This window comes from Anomaloglossus baeobatrachus, chromosome 9, assembly GCF_048569485.1.
Source record: "Anomaloglossus baeobatrachus isolate aAnoBae1 chromosome 9, aAnoBae1.hap1, whole genome shotgun sequence".
Classification (NCBI taxonomy): Eukaryota; Metazoa; Chordata; class Amphibia; order Anura; family Aromobatidae; genus Anomaloglossus; species Anomaloglossus baeobatrachus.
In genome coordinates, this window is record NC_134361.1 from 224,624,209 (window position 1) to 224,646,963 (window position 22,755).

The following is a 22,755-nucleotide window of genomic DNA, read 5'->3' on the forward strand; positions in this document are numbered from 1 at the left end:
CCCAATCGTCTGGGTCTCCCAATAGGAGCTAGAAGAAAAGGAATTTACGGTAAGTAACAAAATTCCCTTCTTTTCACAAAAATATAGATTTGTTTCTTTTTTTTCAAATTTTTTCATTGAGTTTGACTATTTAAACTTTATTTATCAGTATCATGATGTTCAAAACACATCTATCAAAACGCAGGTGGAAAAGTAGGTAAGAAGCGCATGCGTTTTCAGCGCTAAATTTCTGAAAAAGGCAACTTTGGTCAAATCAATTAAGCCCAAAACGTGCGTTTAGAACTGCAAGTAGGACGACGCAAAGTGCGGTCCTAGCCTTAGTCGGTGTATAATAAATCTATGTGGTTTGGACCCGGACGCTTTCAGGTTTTGAAATACCTGTAAAAACACTGCAATATTTATAGGAAGGGTGGCATCAAGGTTAAAGTGAAGAATCCTCTGCAGCTCCCATAAAGTTCTTTTTTTGGCTTTTTGCATATTGGATGCTCATAGACACAATGCTAAGTATCTGGAAGTGTTGTGCCGAATGTCCTAGTCCCTCCACGGTGATTGCATTGCTACTAAATATACGGTACATACCACGCTCCTGCCTATGGAGCGCTCTTTTTCTGTTTTCACATTGCATTCATCTGAACTAGGCTTGCAGGAAACCCGGCACAATCTCATTCACATGATTGGATTTTCAGTCACCTAAATTTTCTGTAACGTGTGAATTCGCCCTTAGGCTCTGATTGTCCTCGACCAGAAAGCACAAAACACATCAGTCATGGATCCACCTGCTTCAGAGGCCAGATAGGAGCAGCTCCTAACCCAGCACACCGACAACGCTGCTCTTGGGTTGTAAAGAAGACGTGATATACCTGAAGGGTTACTCTTTAAGATAGTGATTTGCACTTGTAGACTTCTTCTATGGAGGGTATGATTCAAATTGTATCTTCAGGGAGGAAGGAGACGAACTCTAGCGCCACCTATTGGAAGTAGCAATCCTAAAAGTCAAAAGTGACCCTTTAACGAACCTTTTCATCTGATTTAGGATTTATGCCAGACCAGAACCTCAATTTGCAGATACGTTGTTTTGGAGTGATTGCCCCTCGTCAGTGCAAAGTATGAGATCTGATCTGACTGTATTAGAAGCTATAGTGGGGTCTAAGGGAAATCTTGTCTCCTTGCGGAGACTGACAAACCAATCTGGCTGCCATTGAGGCGTCTTATGGCTGCATTGGTATTGGATCCCTATGGCTGTTGAACATGTTGAGCTTGGAGATCTAGTTCATTCGCCAGCTGTTCAACCCTCTGAAATCCTTTGGTCACGTTGTCTATTTCCACATCCATAGATATCACCGCAGTCTTCTTTGTGGAGACCCCATCTGCCTTTATAACCACCGTGTAGATGTCCCTCAGCCTGAACGTCTCCTGTCTGACATTGCGCACGCTGGTATATTTTTGTATCCCGGCCTTTTCCAAAAACTTCCCTATTTTTGCATTGTCCGACTCAGCATGGATTTGTAAGATTCGGGACAGACATGCAATGATTTCTTCCTCTTGTATCAGTTCATAGCAAGTCAATATATTTCGTGATGTTTCAAGCTCTGTATTTCCATTCGGATCAGGGTCTGGTTCTGTTTTCGCTCTTGGGAAACTTTCTGTCTTGGGATCATCAGAGATTATTTGTTTTGTCCTGATGGTCCTGGGGTTTTCAAGGTTTGTGGCCTTCATCTTGTCAGTGATCAGTTGCCACGCTTTCCCTGTTTTGCTGAGCCAGGACTCATTGACAGCGAGATCATATAGATCTGTGTCATAATACTCCACCTCTTCCAGAACTTTTTCTGTGCGGATCGCTCCCATCTCTGCCATCTTCTCTTCAGTCGTGTCCTTCGCCCAGTATATCTGCTGGATCTTTACCTTGTGGACGTTGGATTCTTTTTGATTCCTTGACATGATTTTTCCTGTAAAATCAGATTGTAAGATTGAGTGCAGTGACCTGAGATTAATACTAATAATAATATATATTCACTTATATAGTGCCAATAATTCCACAGCACTTTACATACATTGGTAACACTGTCCCCATTGGGGCTCACAATCTAAGTTTCCCTATCTGTATGTCGTTGGAGTGTGGGAGGAAACTGGAGAACCCAGAGGTAACCTACACAAACACTTGGAGAACATATAAACTCCTTGCAGATGTTGTCCTTGGTGGGATTTGAACCCAGGACCCCAGCTCTGCAATACTTCAGTGCTAACCACTGAGCCACCGTGCTGCCCATTAATTCATTTACCCATGTGGCACTTAGCAACTATTCATTTTTTCCGCCTTTTACTATAGTGTTTAAGCGATCATACAAGCAGCATTTTATACGGCATGTGTAGCGCCGTGTTTCTGTAGAGACGCCGACTTACCTCCCCGACCGGGTCGCATCTTCCCCCGGCCATCCACGTGTGCTGCCGCCACCTTCTCCTCCCGGGCTCTGTACAAGCCACACAGGGTTCCCGTGAGTGCACTTACGGCATGCGCACTGGCCCTCCTTTTAAAAAGCCGGTGCGCTATTTCCATGCACTATGATGTATTTAAGGCACCCTCCCATTAAGGGAGGTGCCTCCGCAACGCTTCTAGTTAGTCAGTCAGTTTGCTACCTAGCTAGTTGTCAGGTCCTGTTATTGCTGTGTCTGTCTCCAGTACCTGCCTTCCCATTCCTGTCTATCCCTGCCGTGCCCACCATTCCTGTCTGTACCCATCTGTCTAGCCTGCCTCAGTCACACTGTCTGTACCCGTCTATACCTGAGTCCGTCACTTGTCCTCGGGGTTCAGCTGCTACAGTCCCGGTTACTGCCCTGGGATTGGTACCTAGCGTCGGCCTCGCAGTGGGCGCTCAGATAAGTTCCTCCCACTCCTCCCACTAAAGGGTAAGCCCGGGTCCCCCCATATGGTCCAGTGGGTTCATTAATCCCACTCGCTGCCTCTACACCGGCCGTGAGCGTTACAGCATGTTTGATTATGAGGGTATATTCTTGAAAATATCTAAAAGTATGTAAGATCGTGAACAGCCAATTTCACCCATAAATTAATGTTTTTTTACTGCTGGGACCTTGATTGATCACCACGAAGGGGGCCCTAATCACCTACGTCGAAAAGCATGGCTAGGGACGTTCCAAAGAATATTTCTATGAGACTGGAAATAATTCGGTCATCATGATCCACACTCTGACCATGGCTGTTGGATAAGTGAAGCTTGTTTTAGAATATCGGGGCAGTATTTCAGCCTCTGGATGTAAACCAGAAATGTTTCCATTCACTGTGAGCAAGCAGAAGTTGAAAAAAATGATTCATTCAAGTGTATAATAAAGTTGCAAGCTTGAAAGTAGCAAGATTTTCTGTTTAAAATATGCCTAAAAGCTTCATACGATTTGTATCCTGTCCCTATCCTGTATTGTCTCCTTTCTGTTCCCTAGGAACATTCACTTCCCAGGGAAAAGTATATCACAAAAGTGAGTACACCCCTATGTGAAAATGGTCAAATTGTGCCCAATTAGCCATTTCCCCTCCCCGGTATCATGCGACTCATTAGTTGTAATGCCAGAGTGTAGCCACAGACTCAGACTGGCTGTAAGGGGAGTCTGCTCACAAAGCAGGACCCCAAGAACTCTGCAACCCTTTAACCCCTGTACAGGGATTTGGAATTACACAGAGCCGCAGAGATCGCTACCTGTGGCAGGCTGTAGTCCGTGGTCATCAGGCAGGGTCCAAAACCAGGAGATGCAAAACAGGAACAGAATCGGCAGGCAAGGGCGTAGTGAGGAGACAAAGCAGAGCTCAAATCCGGAACTGGCAGCAAGGTACAAAAACGACAGGCAGGAGGGTAGTCAAAAAACAAGCAAAGGTCAGCACACAGGAATCACAATACAAACAGCACATGAGCCAGGAGTACAGAACTATCTCTGGCAGTGGTCATGTGACAGGAAGGGGAATAAGAAGGGTGTGGTGTCTTCCTATTGGCTGCAGGTGAATGTTGGCAACATCAGCTGGAAGACACACGCCACCTACAGTCAGCCAGTGGTACTGCAGGTTCCAGGGAAACCCAGCCTAGTGGATGAGCGGAGCCTGTGCTCCGCAGAGCCACGGGCACCGACTTCTCTCCCATCACCAGCACTATCCATGGTGGGAACCTGGCGTCGTCTGGCGATCGGAGCAGAAGTCGCAAGAGCGGAATCTGGTGGGGACGTGACATTAGTGTTACAAGGTCTCCGGTGTAAATGGAGAGCAGGGGTGTTAAATTTGGTGGTATCTGTCACACACTTTCTCATACTGATCACTGGAAGTTCAACTTGTTCCTTGTGGAAAAAAAATTGTCTGAGGATCTGAAAACCAGAATTGTTGCTCCACATAAAGATGGCCAAGGCTATAGGAAGAAGAGCACCCTGAACCTGAGCTGCAGCACGGTGGCAAAGACAATACCGCGGATAACAAGACAGGATCCACTCAGAACAGGCCTTGCCATGGTCGACCAAAGAAGCTGAGTGCATGCGCTCAGTGTCCTATTCAGAAGTTTCCTTTTCAGAATAGATATAAGTGCTGCCAGCATTGCTGCAGAGGTTACAGGAGCGGGGGGGTTCGCCTGTCCGTGCTCAGACCATACACTGCACAGGTTACAGGGATGGGGGCTTGGGGGGAGTCTGCCTGTCAGTGCTTAGATCATACGATGCAAACTGCAGAGGTTCAGGGGGGTCCTTCCGTCAGTGCGCAGACCATACGCTGCACAGGTTACAGGGGTGGGGGGTCCGACTGTCATTGCTCAGACCATACACCACACAATGCAGAGGTTACAGGGTTGCTGGTCCGACTGTCAGTGCTCAGACCATACGCTGCACAGGTTACAGGGGTGGGGGGTCCGACTGTCAGTGCTCAAACCATACGCCACACGCTACAATAACATTGCTCTGCATGGCTGTCTTCCCAGAAGGAAGCCTCTTCTAAAGATGATGCACAAGAAAGCTGCAAACAGTTTGCCGAAGATAAGCAGACTAAAGGTCCAGTCACACTAAGCAACTTACCAGCGATCCTAACAACGATAGGGATCGCTGGTAAGTTGCTAGGAGGTTGCTGGTGAGATGTCACACTGCGACGCTCCAGCGATCCCACCAGCAACCTGACCTGGCAGGGATCGCTGGAGCGTGGCTACACGAGTTGCTGGTGAGCTCACCAGCAACCAGTGACCAGCCCCCAGCGCTGCGTGGAAGATGCTGCGCTTGGTAACTAAGGTAAATATCGGGTAACCAACCCGATATTTACCTTGGTTACCAGCGCACGGAGCTACACGTGCAGAGAGCAGGGAGCAGCGCACACTGAGCGCTGGCTCCCTGCTCTCCTAGTTACAGCACACATCGGGTTAATTACCTGATGTGTGCTGCAGCTACATGTGCACAGAGCAGGGAGCACCACACAATGCTTAGCGCTGGCTCCCTGCTCTCCTAGTTACAGCACACATGGGGTTAATTAACCCGATGTGTCCTGCAGCTACATGTGCACAGAGCAGGAGCCGGCACTGACAGTGAGAGCGGCGGAGGCTGGTAACAAAGGTAAATATCGGGTAACCAAGGACAGGGCTTCTTGGTTACCCGATGTTTACATTGGTTACCAGGCTCTGCAGAAGCCGGCTCCTGCTGCCTGCACATTTAGTTGTTGCTGTCTCGCTGTCACACACAGCGATCTGTGCTTCACAGCAGGACAGCAACAACTAAAAAATGGCCCAGGACATTCAGCAACAACCAACGACCTCACAGCAGGGGCCAGGTTGTTGCTGGATGTCACACACAGCAACATCGCTAGCAACGTCACAAAAGTTGTTTGTTAGCAGCGATGTTGCTAGCGATGTTGCTTAGTGTGACGGGGCCTTAAGGACATGTATTACTGGAACTGTCCTATGTTCTGATGAGATCAAGATAAACTTATTTGGTTCAGATGGTGTCAAGCGTGTGTGACAGTGACCAGATGAAAAGGACAAAGACAAGTGTGTCCTGCCTACAGTCAGGCATGGTGGTGGAGGGTCATGGTTTGGGGCTGCATGAGTGCTGCCAGCTGTGGAGAGCTACAATTCATTAAGGGAACCATGAATGCCAACATGTCCTGTGACATACTGAAGCAGAATAGGATCCCCTCCCTTCATATTCCAACAAGATAATGCCCACAAACATCTCCAAGAACCTACTGCCTTGCTAAAGAAACTGAAGGTAAAGGTACTGGACTGGCCAAGCATTTCCAAACCTAAACCCTATGGAGCATCTGTGGGGTCTCCTCAAGCAAAAGGTGGAGGAGCGCAAGGTCTGTAACATCCACCAGCTCCGGGATGTCGTCATGGAGGAGGGAAGAGGATCCAGCGGCTCCTGTGAAGATCTAGTGACCTCTAGGTCTAATAGAGTTAAGACAGTGCTGGAAAAGAATGGTGGCCACACAAAATATTCACACCAAGGGCACAATTTGGCCTTTTTCACTTAGGGGTGTACTCACTTTTGTTATCAGCGGTTTTGACATTATATGTACATTGTATGTTGGGTTATTTAGAGGACACCAAATGTACACAGTTATACGAGCTGCGCACTGACACTGTACATGGAATCACGCCTTTACAATTTTTATTCAACTACATGGACCTTCTCACTGACTACACTACTACAGAGTCAAATAAAACGGATACTTGCAAAGTGCTCAATGAAGGATCCGATCGGCTGTGATCGCTCTTGACCCCGGTGATCTATTAGTAACGTAGTGGAGAATGTCTCATTGGCATTACCACTCGTATTCTACACACTGTTATTTTCAGCAGCGTGCTGTTTGCCAGGCGAGGGCTTGTATGGCTTATTATTATTATTATAGGTATGAGTTACAATGTTGTTATCATCTCATATTCCACAATATCCACAGGAGTCATGACTCCGGGTAATGTGCTGCCCTGCATTTCTTACATATGAGTGCCCTCTGGTGGTCACACACAGTTGTGGCTCCTGATTACAGCGAGCTGCTGTCTATGGACTGTCTTTTTCAGAGGGAGGAATAATGCCATTGATGTCTATTTATATTCCATATATATTATTCTCTTATGTGTTTCATCCTTTACTTTTGTGAATGCAGCACTTACCTAGTATAGTCTAGGAACCTTTTCACGTGCCGAATTTTGCAGACAATGGTGAGAAAATCCCCCAGAAACTTTGCATTTTGATCCAGTTTGCAGACCCTACTCAGTATCCACTACAATACATGTGATTGAGGTTCTGGGATCCCCGTCCTCATGTGTCAGGGGAGGGTAATTCACAAGAAACAGCAGCATGTTTTGTTGCAGACCTTCAGTGCACGTTACATAGGATGAAATCTACAACTCGGGCAGTATCACTAAGGCTAGTTGCACCCTTTTTATTTTGGCTGTTATTGGCCACATGGAATCATGTGTGTCCGATGGTGGACACTTTCAGGATGGATGCCAAACACGCTTCCACTCCATGAAGACCCATGATCAAAAAATGTGTATAATACAGTATACAGTTTTGTTTGTTCAAGCCCTCTGAAGGGGTGAGCACAGTCTGCACACAGTTAAATGATATGCAAATATATATATATATAATATGTATGTGTGTGTGTGTGTGTGTGTCCACCCATATCATAGGGTATACCCATATAGTATACCCAGCTATAGGTATAGAAGTGGTGTCTAGGTATAGTAAAGCAGCCATGCGCTACGCAATTAAACCACCTATAGCGCCACCTGGTGGAAAACAACGGAGTTAGCATTTTTATCTCAAACGGAACGAGATAGAGAAAAAAAATAAATTAAAAAATTGCAGGGCATCATCAATTCAATACGAATCGACACCTTGCATACAGAAATGCTATGATATGAAACCCGTGATCCCCCCCCCCCCCCCAAAACATTGGATGCTGGTCACGCATATGGCGCTCATTAGTGGCCCCCGTCAGTTGCAATGCACATTGGCCTCTGCACAGCATACTGTATCTGGCTGCAATGCACATCTGGCCTCTGCACAGCATACTGTATCTTGCTGCAATGCACATCTGGCCTCTGCACAGCATACTGTATCTTGCTGCAATGCACATCTGGGCTCTGCACAGCATACTGTATCTTGCTGCAATGCACATCTGGCCTCTGCACAGCATACTGTATCTTGCTGCAATGCACATCTGCACTCTGCACAGCATACTGTATCTTGCTGCAATGCACATCTGCACTCTGCACAGCATACTGTATCTTGCTGCAATGCACATCTGGCCTCTGCACAGCATACTGTATCTTGCTGCAATGCACATCTGGCCTCTGCACAGCATACTGTATCTTGCTGCAATGCACATCTGGCCTCTGCACAGCATACTGTATCTGGCTGCAATGCACATCTGCACTCTGCACAGCATACTGTATCTTGCTGCAATGCACATCTGGCCTCTGCACAGCATACTGTATCTTGCTGCAATGCACATCTGGACTCTGCACAGCATACTGTATCTTGCTGCAATGCACATCTGGCCTCTGCACAGCATACTGTATCTTGCTGTAATGCACATCTGGCCTCTGCACAGCATGCTGTATCTTGCTGCAATGCACATCTGGACTCTGCACAGCATACTGTATCTGGCTGCAATGCACATCTGGGCTCTGCACAGCATACTGTATCTTGCTGCAATGCACATCTGGCCTCTGCACAGCATACTGTATCTTGCTGCAATGCACATCTGGCCTCTGCACAGCATACTGTATCTGGCTGCAATGCACATCTGGCCTCTGCACAGCATACTGTATCTGGCTGCAATGCACATCTGGACTCTGCACAGCATACTGTATCTGGCTGCAATGCACATCTGGACTCTGCACAGCATACTGTATCTGGCTGCAATGCACATCTGGCCTCTGCACAGCATACTGTATCTTGCTGCAATGCACATCTGGACTCTGCACAGCATTCTGTATCTTGCTGCAATGCACATCTGGCCTCTGCACAGCATACTGTATCTTGCTGCAATGCACATCTGGACTCTGCACAGCATTCTGTATCTTGCTGCAATGCACATCTGGCCTCTGCACAGCATACTGTATCTTGCTGCAATGCACATCTGGACTCTGCACAGCATACTGTATCTGGCTGCAATGCACATCTGGACTCTGCACAGCATACTGTATCTGGCTGCAATGCACATCTGGCCTCTGCACAGCATACTGTATCTGGCTGCAATGCACATCTGGCCTCTGCACAGCATACTGTATCTTGCTGCAATGCACATCTGGGCTCTGCACAGCATACTGTATCTGGCTGCAATGCACATCTGGGCTCTGCACAGCATACTGTATCTTGCTGCAATGCACATCTGGACTCTGCACAGCATACTGTATCTTGCTGCAATGCACATCTGGGCTCTGCACAGCATACTGTATCTTGCTGCAATGCACATCTGGCCTCTGCACAGCATACTGTATCTGGCTGCAATGCACATCTGGGCTCTGCACAGCATACTGTATCTTGCTGCAATGCACATCTGGCCTCTGCACAGCATACTGTATCTTGCTGCAATGCACATCTGGGCTCTGCACAGCATACTGTATCTTGCTGCAATGCACATCTGGACTCTGCACAGCATACTGTATCTTGCTGCAATGCACATCTGGGCTCTGCACAGCATACTGTATCTTGCTGCAATGCACATCTGGCCTCTGCACAGCATACTGTATCTGGCTGCAATGCACATCTGGGCTCTGCACAGCATACTGTATCTTGCTGCAATGCACATCTGGCCTCTGCACAGCATACTGTATCTTGCTGCAATGCACATCTGGCCTCTGCACAGCATACTGTATCTTGCTGCAATGCACATCTGGGCTCTGCACAGCATACTGTATCTTGCTGCAATGCACATCTGGCCTCTGCACAGCATACTGTATCTTGCTGCAATGCACATCTGCACTCTGCACAGCATACTGTATCTGGCTGCAATGCACATCTGGCCTCTGCACAGCATACTGTATCTGGCTGCAATGCACATCTAGCCTCTGCACAGCATACTGTATCTGACAGCAATGCACATCTGGCCTCTGCACAGCATACTGTATCAGGCAGCAATGCACATCTGGGCTCTGCACAGCATACTGTATCTTGCTGTAATGCACATCTGGCCTCTGCACAGCATACTGTATCTGGCTGCAATGCACATCTGGACTCTGCACAGCATACTGTATCTGGCAGCAATGCATATCTGGCCTTTGCACAGCATACTGTATCTGGCAGCAATGCACATCTGGCCTCTACACAGCATACTATATCTTGCTGCAATGCACATCTGGGCTCTGCACAGCATACTGTATCTTGCTGCAATGCACATCTGGCCTCTGCACAGCACACTGTATCTGGCTGCAATGCACATCTGGGCTCTGCACAGCATACTGTATCTTGCTGTAATGCACATCTGGCCTCTGCACAGCATACTGTATATGGCTGTAATGCATATCTGGGCTCTGCACAGCATACTGTATCTGGCAGCAATGCACATCTGGCCTCTGCACAGCATACTGTATCTGGCTGCAATGCACATCTGGGCTCTGCACAGCATACTGTATCTTGCTGCAATGCACATCTGGCCTCGGCACAGCATACTGTATCTTGCTGCAATGCACATCTGGCCTCTGCACAGCATACTGTATCTGGCTGCAATGCACATCTGGCCTCTGCACAGCATACTGTATCTTGCTGTAAAGCACATCTGGGCTCTGCACAGCATACTGTATCTGGCAGCAATGCACATCTGGCCTCTGCACAGCATACTGTATCTGGCTGCAATGCACATCTGGCCTCTGCACAGCATACTGTATCTTGCTGCAATGCACATCTGGCCTCTGCACAGCATACTGTATCTGGCTGCAATGCACATCTGGGCTCTGCACAGCATACTGTATCTTGCTGCAAAGCACATCTGGCCTCTGCACAGCATACTGTATCTGGCTGCACGCTGTGCAATATGGTAGGTGACATGTTTGCACAAGCCTCTGTGATACGTGGTGGTAGGTCCTGCAATGTTGGTGGAGGGGTCGCATGCACCTGCTGTGTGATGTGACCTCACAGAAAGTGTCCAATGGGGTCAGGTCAGGTGAGCGGAGGCCACTGCACACAGCCACCATACCCAATGACTTGTAGGAAGATCTCCATGAGGTATCGCCTCACGTCCGCAGCCTTGTGAGGTTTACACCTTCTAATCATAGCATTTCTGTATGCAAGGTGTTGATTCCTATTGAATTGATGATGCCTACAACTTTGTAATTCACTTTTTCTTCGGCGCTCCATTGGGAGACCCAGACGATTGGGTGTATAGCACTGCCTCCGGAGGCCACACAAAGCCATTACACTAAAAAGTGTAAGGCCCCTCCCCTTCTGGCTATACACCCCCAGTGGGATCACTGGCTCACCAGTTTTCTGCTTTGTGCGAAGGAGGTCAGACATCCACGCATAGCTCCACTGTTTAGTCAGCAGTAGCTGCTGACTATGTCGGATGGAAGAAAAGAGGGCCCATATGGGGCCCCCAGCATGCTCCCTTCTTACCCCACTTGTGGTTTGTAAGGTTGAGGTACCCATTGCGGGTACGGAGGCTGGAGCCCACATGCTGTTTTCCTTCCCCATCCCCCTGAGGGGCTCTGAGGAAGTGGGATCTTACCGGCCCCCAAGCCCTGAGGCCGGGCTCCATCCACAGACCCAGTGAACCTGCTGGATACGGAGCTGGGTACCGTTCAGGGACAAGGCCCTGCAACTTTCAGGTACTCTGTGTCCCCGTACAGACAGGCACGCACACGCCAGACTTGCTGGGTGTGTTAGTGCGCCGGGGACAGTAACGCTGCACGCTGGGGTTTGAGTCACAGCAGCTTAGCTGTGTGACTTCATGTGCTGGGAACTACCGCGCCGGCCACTCTCGGAGCGGCGGCGCGGCTGGGACTTGTAGTGCGCCGGGGACTTAGCGCCGACCGCGCTTTTACGGCGGCGGCGCTTATAAATTTAGTCCCCGGCTTTTGCGGCCTAGCTCCGCTTCGTTCCCGCCCCCTCCCTGTCAATCAGGGAATGGGACAGACGCTGTGCAATCGTCAGCGCCGAGGGCTGGAGCCTTATTTACATGCTCCAGCCCTCTCACTAGGCACAGTGGGACGCAGGTTTCCCGCTTTTGGTCTGAGCACGCCCAGGGCCCGCCCCCCCCCCTCCACAGGACGCCGGCAGCCATTCCTGCATGCAGTCTGGCTGGAGGACGGACACAGGCTCTGGGAGACCCAGACTAGGGATTTCTGGCGACCACACACCCGCGTTTAGCGGGCGGTAAGCAGCACATTAGTGCTGGCCCCACTAGTGCCACAGTGTTGTATTGGTGTATTTTTTCCTGTACCAGATATATATATATATATACTGCACTGTACGGTCGCTTCTTGGCTGTATACCCCTATATTGCTCTGAGGAGACAGCAACATGTTATCCACAAAACGCAAGGGTGCCAAGGCACGGGCTGTATTCACTGCTTGTATAGCATGTGGGGCTCATCTACCAGCAGGCTCCAACGACTCTCATTGTGTGCAATGTTCAGTCCCAGTGGCACTTCGTCAGCCAGAGCCTATGGTGGTGGTAGCCCAGGCAGAGACGCCTGTGAACCCTGCCCCGGTGACGGGGACAGAATTTGCAGTCTTTGCTGATAAAATGTCTGTGACTATGACAAAAATCCTGGAAACCTTGCAGGCCAGGCCAGTTGCTCAGACCATGGACACTGCTGTGTCTATGTTCTCCGGTCCCCCTCAGTTGGAACTAATCCGTACTTCAAGGGGGTCCCAGGCATCACAGGCTGAGGGCTCTGACTCTGATGACAGTCCCAGGCCGCCTAAGCGAGCTCGCTGGGAGAGACCCTCCACGTCATCACGCGGGTCAGGGTCTCAGCGAGAAGGGTCTCTATATGATGAGACAGAGGTGGGTGATCAGGAGTCTGGTCCTGACACCGCACTCAATTTGGATACGCCAGATGGTGACGCCATGGTAAATGACCTTATAGCGGCCATCAATAGGCTGTTGGATATTTCTCCCCCAGCCCCTTCAGCAGAGGAGGCAGCTGCCCAGCAGGAGAAATTCCATTTCCTGTATCCCAAGCGTAAATTGAGTACTTTTCTGGACCACTCTGACTTCAGAGAATCAATCCAGAAACACCATGCTTATCCGGACAAGCGTTTTTCCAAACGTCTGAAGGATACACGTTATCCCTTTCCCCCTGACGTGGTCAAACGCTGGACCCAGTGTCCAAAAGTGGACCCTCCAATATCCAGGCTTGCAGCTAGATCCATAGTTGCAGTGGAGGATGGGGCCTCACTTAAAGATGCCAATGACAGACAGATGGACCTTTGGTTGAAATCTGTCTATGAAGCTATTGGCGCGTCGTTTGCTCCAGCATTCGCGGCCGTGTGGGCGCTCCAAGCTATTTCAGCTGGTCTGGCACAGGTGGACTCTTTCTTAAGTCCAGCAGTGCCGCAAGTGGCGTCCTTAACTACGCAAATGACTGCGTTTGCGACCTACGCTATCAATGCGGTACTAGACTCTACGAGCCGTACCTCAATGGCGTCCGCCAACTCTGTAGTTTTGCGCAGAGCCTTGTGGTTAAAGGAATGGAAAGCAGATTCTGCTTCTAAAAAATGTTTAACCAGCTTGCCATTATCTGGAGACAGACTGTTTGGTGAGCAATTGGCGGAAATCATTAAACAGTCCAAAGGTAAGGACTCTTCCTTACCCCAGCCCAGATCAAGCAAACCTCAACAGAGGAAGTGGCAGTCAAAGTTTCGGTCCTTTCGAGGCTCGGGCAAGCCCCAATTCTCCTCGTCCAAAGGGACTCAGAAGGAGCAAAGGAGCTCTGATTCTTGGCGGTCTCACTCACGCCCCAAGAAAGCAGCCGGAGGTACCGCTTCCAAGGCGGCTGCCTCATGACTTTCGGCCGCCCCCCTCCGCATCCTCGGTCGGTGGCAGGCTCTCCCGCTTTTGCGACATTTGGCTGCCACAGGTCAAAGACCGGTGGGTAACAGACATTTTGTCTCACGGGTACAGGATAGAGTTCAGTTCTCGTCCTCCGCCTCGGTTCTTCAGGACTTCCCCACATCCCGACCGAGCCGATGCTCTTCTGCAGGCGGTGAATTCTCTAAGAGCAGAAGGAGTGGTGGTCCCTGTTCCTCTTCGGGAACAAGGACAAGGTTTTTACTCCAATCTCTTTGTGGTGCCAAAAAAGGACGGCTCATTCCGTCCTGTTCTGGACCTAAAACTGCTCAACAAGCATGTGAACGCCAGGCGGTTCCGGATGGAATCCCTCCGCTCAGTCATTGCCTCAATGTCTCAAGGAGATTTCCTAGCATCAATAGACATCAAAGATGCTTATCTCCACGTGCCGATTGCTACAGAGCACCAACGCTTTCTACGCTTCGTGATAGGAGACGACCATCTTCAGTTCGTAGCTCTGCCATTTGGTCTGGCGACAGCCCCACGGGTGTTCACCAAGGTCATGGTGGCAGTGGTAGCAGTCTTGCACTCTCAGGGACACTCTGTGATCCCTTACTTGGACGATCTACTTGTCAAGGCACCCTCTCAGGAGGCATGCCAACTCAGCCTGAATGTTGCACTGGAGACTCTCCAGACGTTCGGGTGGATCATCAACCTCTCAAAGTCAACTCTGTTACCGACCCAATCACTGACGTATCTTGGCATGGAGTTTCATACTCTCTCAGCAATAGTGAAGCTTCCGCTGGACAAGCAGCGGTCACTACAGACTGGGGTGCAGGCTCTCCTTCAAAGTCAGTCGCACTCCTTAAGACGCCTCATGCACTTCCTCGGGAAGATGGTGGCGGCAATGGAGGCGGTTCCGTTTGCGCAGTTTCATCTGCGCCCACTTCAATGGGACATTCTCCGCCAATGGGACGGGAAGTCAACATCCCTGGACAGGAAAGTCTCCCTTTCCCAGACGGCCAAGGACTCTCTGCAGTGGTGGCTTCTTCCCACCTCATTATCACAGGGAAGATCCTTCCTACCACCGTCCTGGGCGGTGGTCACGACAGACGCGAGTCTGTCAGGGTGGGGAGCAGTCTTTCTCCACCACAGGGCTCAGGGTACGTGGACTCAGCAGGAGTCCACCCTTCAGATCAATGTTCTGGAAATCAGAGCAGTGTATCTTGCCCTACTAGCCTTCCAGCAGTGGCTGGAAGGAAGGCAGATCCGAATTCAGTCGGACAACTCCACAGCGGTGGCATACATCAACCACCAAGGGGGGACACGCAGTCGGCAAGCCTTCCAGGAAGTCCGGCGGATTCTGATGTGGGTGGAAGCCACGGCCTCCACCATATCCGCAGTTCACATCCCCGGCGTAGAAAACTGGGAAGCAGACTTCCTCAGTCGCCAGGGCATGGACGCAGGGGAATGGTCCCTTCACCCGGACGTGTTTCAGGAAATCTGTCGCCGCTGGGGAAGGCCGGACGTCGACCTAATGGCGTCCCGGCACAACAACAAGGTCCCAACCTTCATGGCACGGTCTCGCGATCACAGAGCTCTGGCGGCAAACGCCTTAGTGCAAGACTGGTCGCAGTTCCGGCTCCCTTATGTGTTTCCACCTCTGGCACTCTTGCCCAGAGTGCTACGCAAGATCAGATCCGACTGCAGCCGCGTCATACTCGTCGCCCCAGACTGGCCAAGGAGGGCGTGGTATCCGGATCTGTGGCATCTCACGGTCGGCCAACCATGGGCACTACCAGACCGACCAGACTTGCTGTCCCAAGGCCCGTTTTTCCATCGGAATTCTGCGGCCCTGAACCTGACTGTGTGGCCATTGAGTCCTGGATCCTAGCGTCTTCAGGATTATCCCAAGGGGTCGTTGCCACCATGAGACAGGCTAGGAAGCCCACGTCCGCTAAGATCTACCACAGAACGTGGAGGATATTCTTATCCTGGTGCTCTGCTCAGGGAGTGTCTCCCTGGCCATTTGCATTGCCTACATTTCTTTCTTTCCTGCAATCTGGGTTAGAAAAAGGTTTGTCGCTCGGCTCCCTTAAAGGGCAAGTCTCGGCGCTATCCGTCTTTTTTCAGAAGCGTCTAGCACGACTTTCTAAGGTACGCACGTTCCTGCAGGGGGTTTGTCATATCGTACCCCCGTACAAGCGGCCGTTAGATCCATGGGATCTGAACAGGGTACTAGTTGCCCTCCAGAAGCCGCCCTTCGAGCCTCTGAGGGAGGTTTCACTTTCTAGACTATCACAGAAAGTGGCTTTTCTGGTAGCGATCACATCTCTTCGGAGAGTGTCTGAGCTAGCAGCGCTGTCATCCAAGGCTCCCTTCCTGGTGTTCCACCAGGACAAGGTAGTGCTGCGTCCCATTCAGGAGTTTCTCCCGAAGGTCGTATCCTCTTTTCATCTTAATCAGGATATCTCTTTGCCTTCTTTTTGTCCTCATGCAGTTCATCGGTATGAGAAGGATTTACATTTGTTAGATCTGGTGAGAGCACTCAGAATCTACATTTCCCGCACGGCGCCCCTGCGCCGTTCGGATGCACTCTTTGTCCTTGTCGCTGGTAAGCGCAAAGGGTCGCAGGCTTCAAAAGCCACCCTGGCTCGATGGATCAAAGAACCAATTCTTGAAGCCTACCGTTCTGCTGGGCTTCCGGTTCCATCAGGGCTGAAGGCCCATTCTACCAGAGCCGTGGGTGCATCCTGGGCATTACGACACCAGGCTACGGCTCAACAGGTGTGCCAGGCAGCTACCTGGTCGAGTCTGCACACTTTCACCAAACATTATCAGGTGCATACCTATGCTTCGGCGGACGCCAGCCTAGGTAGAAGAGTCCTGCAGGCGGCAGTTGCCTCCCCGTAGGGGAGGGCTGTCTTCGCAGCTCTAACATGAGGTATTCTTTACCCACCCAGGGACAGCTTTTGGACGTCCCAATCGTCTGGGTCTCCCAATGGAGCGCCGAAGAAGAAGGGAATTTTGTTACTTACCGTAAATTCCTTTTCTTCTAGCTCCTATTGGGAGACCCAGCACCCGCCCTGTTGTCCTTCGGGATTTTTGGTTGTTTTTCGGGTACACATGTTGTTCATGTTGAATGGTTTTCAGTTCTCCGACGTTACTTCGGAGTGAATTTGTTTAAACCAGTTATTGGCTTTCCTCCTTCTTGCTTTTGCACTAAAACTGGTGAGCCAGTGATCCCACTGGGGGTGTATAGCCAGAAGGGGAGGGGCCTTACACTTTTTAGTGTAATTGCTTTGTGTGGCCTCCGGAGGCAGTGCTATACACCCAATCGTCTGGGTCTCCCAATAGGAGCTAGAAGAAAAGGAATTTACGGTAAGTAACAAAATTCCCTTCTTTTCTCTATCTCGTTCCGTTTTCGAGATAAAAATGCTAACTCCGTTGTTTTTCACCAGGTGGCGCTATAGGTGGTTTCATTGCGTAGCGCATGGCTACTTTACTATACCTAGACACCACTTCTATGCCTATAGCTGCCGCCGTTCTCAAGTTAATGGCAGTGGACAGCATATGGCTGGACACACTGTATATGCACCTATGGGCCAGATGGAAGCCAAAATCACTCACTATTGGCCTCCGCCTGGTGAATGAGGCCTATGACATTGTTACAGTATACATTGAGAAAAACTCATGACATGCACTGTAGGCTAAGTGTACAGACGTAGTGTGGTCTACGGACGCAGTGTGCCCTTAGTCTTATCTGTTTCAGATTTGCAGTGAAATTAGTGGCAGAATAGATCAGAGTGTGGACTATGTAACTATCCTTGCTTTTGTTATTTTATTAGAGATTTTACCATCATAGATATTTTATGAAATATTAGCACAGAGTGAACGCTTACCAATACTATCACTTTACGTCATTATAAGTGATTAAGCCTAAATGCTTGTGGCAAGAAACCCCTTAGGAAAAGCAAAACAAGAAGAAAAGTCACTTTTACTACATTCCCTGCCATTGTGGTCCCGTTCTGTGGGAGTGAAGGCGCTAATTGAATATGAAGTTACTTTGTTTCCTCGGTTTGCACTTATCACACGCTCTGTATGTAAATACTCGGCTGGCGTTTTGGCATCACATGTTAGATAAGCTGGGGGCAGATCTTGTCCTTACCTGTTATAACGCCCCGGAAAGGATTCCCTCCTCTTCTAGTCGATAATTTAATACATACTCTTCTTGGTACGGATTCACAAGTCTCCTCCGCACTCCGAGGTCTCAAAATACGAAAGTTTTGATAGTTTAGACCCAAATTTCCTACAGACAGAGCGGACAGTGGATGTAGTGGAGTCTGCTGAGTAACCTCGGGCAGTTGAGGCTTTGTGTTGACAGTCCCGTGTTGGCATGGAGTTGGCTAATACTTCCTGATCACTCTCAGTTACGCGTGTTAGGAATGTGATTACTAAAAGGAGAAGAAAGTCCCGGACCCTCCGAGCTGGCCACAGCGTGCGCGTAGTCCTATAAATACACCCGAGCTAACATTGAATAGGATACAATCAGATACCGAACTGTAAATGCACATTAGATTGTTGTCAATCAGACGATCCTTTTCAGATTTTGAAAAAGCCTGGTAGGAAAAGTGTCACCTCCAAGCGGCTCCCGATGGAGTCTGCTCCAATCTAAGGCACTGTCGAATCAAAGGACTGCAATAATACAAGCAAAAAAACCCTTTCCAAAGCACTTCATGTGGTTTCCGCTGGAAAACTCATTATATTTGACCACCTCCAAGAACTCGTTGAGCTCATCCCAAATCGACTTTTCAAAGCGCTGCAGTGTTTTTGAGTAAAGGATACATAACTGCAATTATACAGCCTCCCGGCGTAGTCAGCCGTCCGTTTTTGTGTATAAGTGATACTACACATGTTCTTCATGGATAGCACGCATACCTACAATAGTGAATGAAATCAGTCACATTTTCGTGATTTTCTGCGGACTGAGTGGTTCGTGCAAAATCCTGGAGACGTCTGTCTTTCCCCCCCCCCATCACTCAACTCCCCCACCTTACATATCCATCAATGTCAATGGCTGCCCACTCTCCCCGATCCCACGTGCTCCCTGCCTGGGAGTAATCATAGACTCTGATCTCCTTCACGCCACACATCCAAGCCCTCTTCACCTCCTGCCGCCTCCAACTCAAAAATATTTCACGGATCCGAACATTCCTGTTCCAAGAAGCTGCAAAAACCCTAATACATGCCCTTGTTATTTCCCGCCTGGATTATTGCAACCTCCTGCTCTGTGGGCTCCCTTCTAACAGTCTCGCACCCCTACAATCTATTCTAAACTATGCAGCCCGACTAATCCATCTGTCCCCTCGCTACTCCCCGACCTCTCCTCTCTGCCAATCCCTTCACTGGCTTCCCATTGCCCAACGACTCCAGTTCAAAACACTAACCATGACCTACAAAGCCATCCACAACCTGTCTCCTCCCTACATCTGTGACCTAGTCTCCCGGTACCGACCTGCACGCAACCTACAATCCTCACAAGATCTCCTTCTCTACTCCCCTCTCATCTCCTCTTCCCACCATCGCATCCAAGATTTCTCCCGTGCATCCCCCATACTCTGGAATGCTCTGCCACAACACATCAGACTCTCGCCTACCCTGACAAGCTTCAAGAGGAACCTGAAGTCCCAGCTCTTCCGACAAGCCTACAACCTGCCGTAACCCTCAGTCCAGTACATCACTGCGCAATCAGCTCTACCCTAACTTACTCTAAATATTGTATTTTCTGTAACTGTTTCTTGTTTGTATATTACCCTCCTGAATTGTAAAGCGCTGCAGAATATGTTGGCGCTATAGAAATAAAGATTATTATTATTTATTATTACTGTATCCTCATCTATCCCTTGTAGACTGTGAGCCCTCGCGGGCAGGGTCCTCTCTCCTCACGGGCAGAGTCCTCTCTCCTCGCGGGCAGGGTCCTCTCTCCTCGCGGGCAGGGTCCTCTCTCCTCGCGGGCAGGGTCCTCTCTCCTCGCGGGCAGGGTCCTCTCTCCTCGCGGGCAGGGTCCTCTCTCCTCGCGGGCAGGGTCCTCTCTCCTCGCAAGCAGGGTCCTCTCTCCTCGCGGGCAGGGTCCTCTCTCCTCCTGTACCTGTCTGTGTCTTGTACTCTTTATGATTATTGTACTTGTCCCTATTATGTACACCCCTTTCACATGTAAAGCGCCATGGAATTGATGGCGCTATAATAATAAGTAATAAATAATAATTTTTGATCTGAGGGTTGGATCAAAATCATCAGTGCAAGTTTAAGGGTCCGTGAAAAATCAGACAGCACTTGAAGGCCATCAGAGTATGGTCTGATTTTCATGGAGTGCTAAACAGAAAAAAAATAGAGTATTTTTTTTCCATGTATAACAAAAACTGAAGACCCTCTGACAACACTCAAAACAAATTGGTCCGTTTTTTTTCTCGTTTGTAAAACAAATGGACGTCTGATTTAGGCCTCAGGGCTCATAGATGTCCGTGCCAATCATTCCAAGCATAGACCGCTAAGGCTAGTTTCACACATCCAGCTTTTCGCCAGTTTGCCGGATTTGGCGCACGCCAGTACAGTGTATACCCATGATCTAAGACACACACCCAGCTTTCTGACACTGGGCACTACATTGCCACCCAAAATTCTTTGGTAATCTTCAGATTTCATGATACCTTGCACATAGTCTAGTTCCCCAGGGCCAGAGGCAGAAAAACAACCCCAAAACATCTCTTCCTACAGTCAAATATGGTGGAAGTTCACTGTGTTTTTTTCTTTGCAGGCTTCATTCCATTTCAGTAAATAGTAGACTGATGAGCTTTTACTAAAAAGCTCCATCTTGGTCTCATCTGTCCACATGGCGCTTTCCCAGAAGGATCTTGGCTTACTCATGTACATTTTCGCAAACTGCAGTCTAGCTTTTTTATGTCTCTGTGTCCGCAGTGGGGTCCTCCTGGGTCTCTTCCATAGCATTGCATTTTATTCAGATGTGGACGGGATAGTTCATGCTAATACTGATGCACCCTGAGCCTGCAGGACAGCTTGAATTTCTTTAGAACTTGATTGAGGCTTATCCACCATCCGGACTATCCTTCGTTGCAACCTTTCATCAGTTTTTCTCTGTCATCCACATCCAGGGAAATTAGCTACAGTGCCAGGGGTTGTAAACTTTTGATTATGTTGTACAAAGAAAACATTAAAGGATCTCTGGAGATGGACTTGTAACCTTGAGATTGTTGATATTTTTCAAAAATTTTGGTTTTGAAGTCCTCAGACAATTCTCTGTTCCTTTTCTGTTCTGCATGCTTAGTGTGGCACACACAGACACACAATGCAAAGATTGAGAGAACGTCTCCCCTTTTTATCTGCTTTCAGGTGTTATTTTCATATTGCCCACACCTGTTACTTGTCACAGGTGAGTTTGAGTAAGCATCATATGCTTGCAACAGAGTTGTTTATCCACAATTTTGGAAAGCTGACAACAATTTTGTCCCACCCATTTTTGGGGTTTTGTGTGAAAATGTCCAATTGGCTTTTTTTTTTTTTTTATCTGTAAAGTTTTTTTGTGTTGCTCTAATACACACAAAGGAGATAAATATGTGTATGACAAAACACCTGTCTTGTTGGACCATGGTGAGGCCTGCTCTGAGGGATCCTGTCTGGTTATACCGCTGTATGGTCTTGGCCTCTGTGCTGTCGCTCATGTTCAGGGTGGTGACAATCTTCCTATAGCCTCGGCCATCTTTATGTAGAGCAACAATTCATTTTTTCAGATCCTCAGAGAATTCTTTGCCATGAGGAGCCATGCTGAACTTCCAGTGACCAGTATGAGAGAGTGTGTGAGAGAACACCAAATGTAACACCCCTGCTCCTTCAGTTACACGTGAGACCTCGTAACACTGAGTCACATGACACCGGGGAGTGAAAATGGCTAATTGGGCACAATATGGTCATTTTCACTTAGGGGTGTACTCACATGTCGTGAGTGGTTTAGACATTAATGGCTGTGTGTTGAGTTGTTTAGAGGACACCAAATTTACACTGTTATACGAGCTGCACACTGACACTGTACATTGTATACGAGCTGCACACTGACACTGTACATTGTATACGAGCTGCACACTGACACTGTACATTGTATATGAACTGTACATTGTATATGAGCTGCACACTAACACTGAACATTGTATACGAGCTGCACACTGACACTGTACATTGTATATGAGCTGCACACTGTACATTGTATATGAGCTGCACACTGACACTGTACATTGTATACGAGCTGCACACTGACACTGTACACTGTATACGAGCTGCACACTGACACTGTACATTGTCTACGAGCTGCACACTGACACTGTGCATTGTATCACAGGGTCAGATTGTCATCGTTGTCCCATGAAATGATATAAAATATTTACAGAAATTTGAGGTGTACTCATTTTTGTGATATACTCTACGTATGGAGCTTAGGAGAGCACTTACAGTCCTAATCTCAGGCTTGTATATAGACAGGTATTCTCTTTTCCCCTATTTGTTTGCACACTATTATTATGTATGCTATATACTGCAATAAATCCCTTCATAACCCGCACTCATTTACCTTACAAGCTACCGCACCATGCGATCTATAGCTGGCTTATCCGTCCCCGGGGCTCACCTGCGGTGACTTGGACGCGTCAGTAATTTGTGTAATGACGGGAAGATGAATTGTCGATCTTGGTTGCCATGTAATTTATTTTG

At 48.8% G+C, this 22,755-nt stretch overlaps 2 protein-coding genes across 9 annotated transcripts in view; one reads left to right on the top strand and one right to left on the bottom strand.

Annotated features, from left to right (window-relative positions):
- Positions 1-22,755, top strand: part of RALGPS1 (Ral GEF with PH domain and SH3 binding motif 1) — a 531,171-nt gene that overhangs the window by 88,723 nt on the left and 419,693 nt on the right. The window lies entirely within an intron of this gene.
- On the bottom strand, positions 513-18,323 carry LOC142250781 (uncharacterized). The gene is made up of 2 exons (XM_075323002.1): positions 18,149-18,323; positions 513-1,946 (listed from the first exon to the last, which is right to left on the bottom strand). Exon 2 carries the CDS (start codon positions 1,936-1,938, stop codon positions 1,234-1,236), a length of 705 nt encoding a protein of 234 aa, XP_075179117.1. The 5' UTR covers positions 1,939-1,946; positions 18,149-18,323; the 3' UTR covers positions 513-1,233.

What these genes read in the sequence shown, in the direction of transcription:
- LOC142250781 (XM_075323002.1), bottom strand. Translation starts at nt 1,938, where the DNA reads ATGTCAAGGAATCAAAAAGAATCCAACGTCCACAAGGTAAAGATCCAG.